Source organism: Cyprinodon variegatus, unplaced genomic scaffold (assembly GCF_000732505.1).
Source record: "Cyprinodon variegatus isolate N-32 unplaced genomic scaffold, C_variegatus-1.0 Scaffold855, whole genome shotgun sequence".
Taxonomy (NCBI): Eukaryota; Metazoa; Chordata; class Actinopteri; order Cyprinodontiformes; family Cyprinodontidae; genus Cyprinodon; species Cyprinodon variegatus.
The window spans coordinates 90,624-92,542 of record NW_015151308.1 but is presented as its reverse complement, the minus strand read 5'-3'; the positions used below and the strand labels follow the sequence as shown (position 1 = coordinate 92,542).

Below are 1,919 nucleotides of genomic sequence, written 5' to 3'. Positions count from 1 at the left end.
CCTGAGCTGATAACAGGTCATAACCATGCTTTTCCAACAAGGCAAGGCAGAGCCTATTTATATCGTCCATTCACCAACAGACTCATTTATATTGCAAAGTTCACTATGTGAAAGAAACTTAGAGAATAATTATATTTTGTCTGTTCTGTCGCTTTTTAATGTCATTCAACATTTCAGCTTAGAGAATGATAAACAGTCTGATTTCAGTATAGCAGTAACATTTATTTCACCCAAGGAAAAGCTCTGTATATGAAGCTACAATTGTCCCATTTAGCAGTTTCTACAAACCCAAGGTGAGTCCTTCCTGCATGTGTGACAGGTATACTTTGTGCAGTGAACACAACGCTCAGTGCTGTGGTTCCTGTTGCAGAGATCGCACACCTGGCCTGCTTAGAATAACAATGAAACAATCTAAAAAAATAGAGTTTAGCACATTTTCCCAAAGTAAGAGTTCTAGTATGATCTAGATGAGGTTATCTATGTGTGCTACAAGTTTGGAGGCACTACAGTGATCTATAGTGTAATTATTGGCTATTATATGCTTATAATGACAATGAACAAATCTCCAAAAATAAAGTTTGGCCTATCTTCCCAAAGTAAGAGTTGTAGTCTGATCCAGATGAGGTTATCTATGTATCCTACAAGTTTGGAGGCCGTACAATGATCTATAGTGTATTCATTACTCATTTTATACTTATTCTAATAATAAAATAAGAGATGTCATTTGTCATTTAGGCTTTTGGAAATTCCTCAGAAAAGTATTATTTTCGAATCCAATAAATGTGATAATAATCCACCTCTCCTTGGTGACGCTTTTGAATATTTCTCCCTGATTATTTTGCAACTAGCAGACGGAGCATTTGCGGAGCAGCGAGCTCCCCATAGGGTCCAATGTAATTCTCCCAGCGTGATAGGAGACTCGTTTTTAGGAAACTATGGTTGTAGCTCAGTCTGCTTGAGAGGTTTCTGTTTTGTAGAATAAATAATCTGCAGACAATTTATTAATCCAGAAAAGCCCAATAGGTGGATATATTGCCAACTTAACTGCAGTCTCACATGCTGTCTGCGTGTCTGCAGCGGAGCACAGAGGAGAGATCGCCTCAGTTATATTTCCCCCCAAATAAATGATGGTTCTTATTGTATAAATATTGTTGCTTTCTACAGCGTTCCAGCTCATGCAGCTATTTTCATTGTACAGATCAGTTATCTGATCGCTGCCATTTGTTGATCTTTTTTCTTTAAATATAATTAAATAAAAAAAGGATACATTGAAACATTTAAATCATTTAATGCTTTGAACCACAGAGACCATTTGCATTAAAGTCTAAACAGATTACATTTATTGATTTGAAAAGCTACAAAAAACAATGAAGAAAAGAGCTGCAAAGCTAAAGTAATTCTAAAATAAGAATCGGACCAATCAGGAGAGACTATTTCATACTTTTTAGTCTACAGTCTACTGTTTCCACATTTTTTTAGAGATGACTGCAGCTCTCAGGTCTTGTTGGTTTGCAGCAACTCTATGAGGCTCCGGTTATAATCGGCCACCTGCTGGGCGACGGCCTTAGCCACCGAGGCGTAGGCGCTCTCACGAGTCTTTGATGTGATGACTGACAGTAAAGTTAAAGACTATCACAGAAGTACTGATGGAGGAGGTGGTGCATACATCCTGCAAACATGGGAATAGAAATCCAAAAGAAACTGCAAACAGAAATCATACCAACAAATTAAATTTTTTAGGTTGCAAAAAATAAAAATTAGGAAAAGCTGCAAACTAACATAAGTCTAGACTACTAGGGGGAGATGGTCATGCTTCCTAGTGTCATACTTCAACCTTTAGGTCCTATACTTCAACCTTTAGGTCCTATACTTCAACCTTTAGGTCCTATACTTCAACCTTTAGGTCCTATACTTCAACC

General features: G+C 37.4%; 1 protein-coding gene across 1 annotated transcript in view; it reads right to left on the bottom strand.

The window, feature by feature from the left end:
• Positions 1-1,478: 1,478 nt before the first annotated feature.
• The window catches only part of ift74 (intraflagellar transport 74), an 18,094-nt gene continuing 17,653 nt past the window's right edge, over positions 1,479-1,919 (bottom strand). The window contains 1 exon segment of the mRNA XM_015397344.1: positions 1,479-1,610. Within this exon segment, the coding sequence (XP_015252830.1) occupies positions 1,495-1,610 (116 nt within the window). The 3' untranslated portion in view covers positions 1,479-1,494.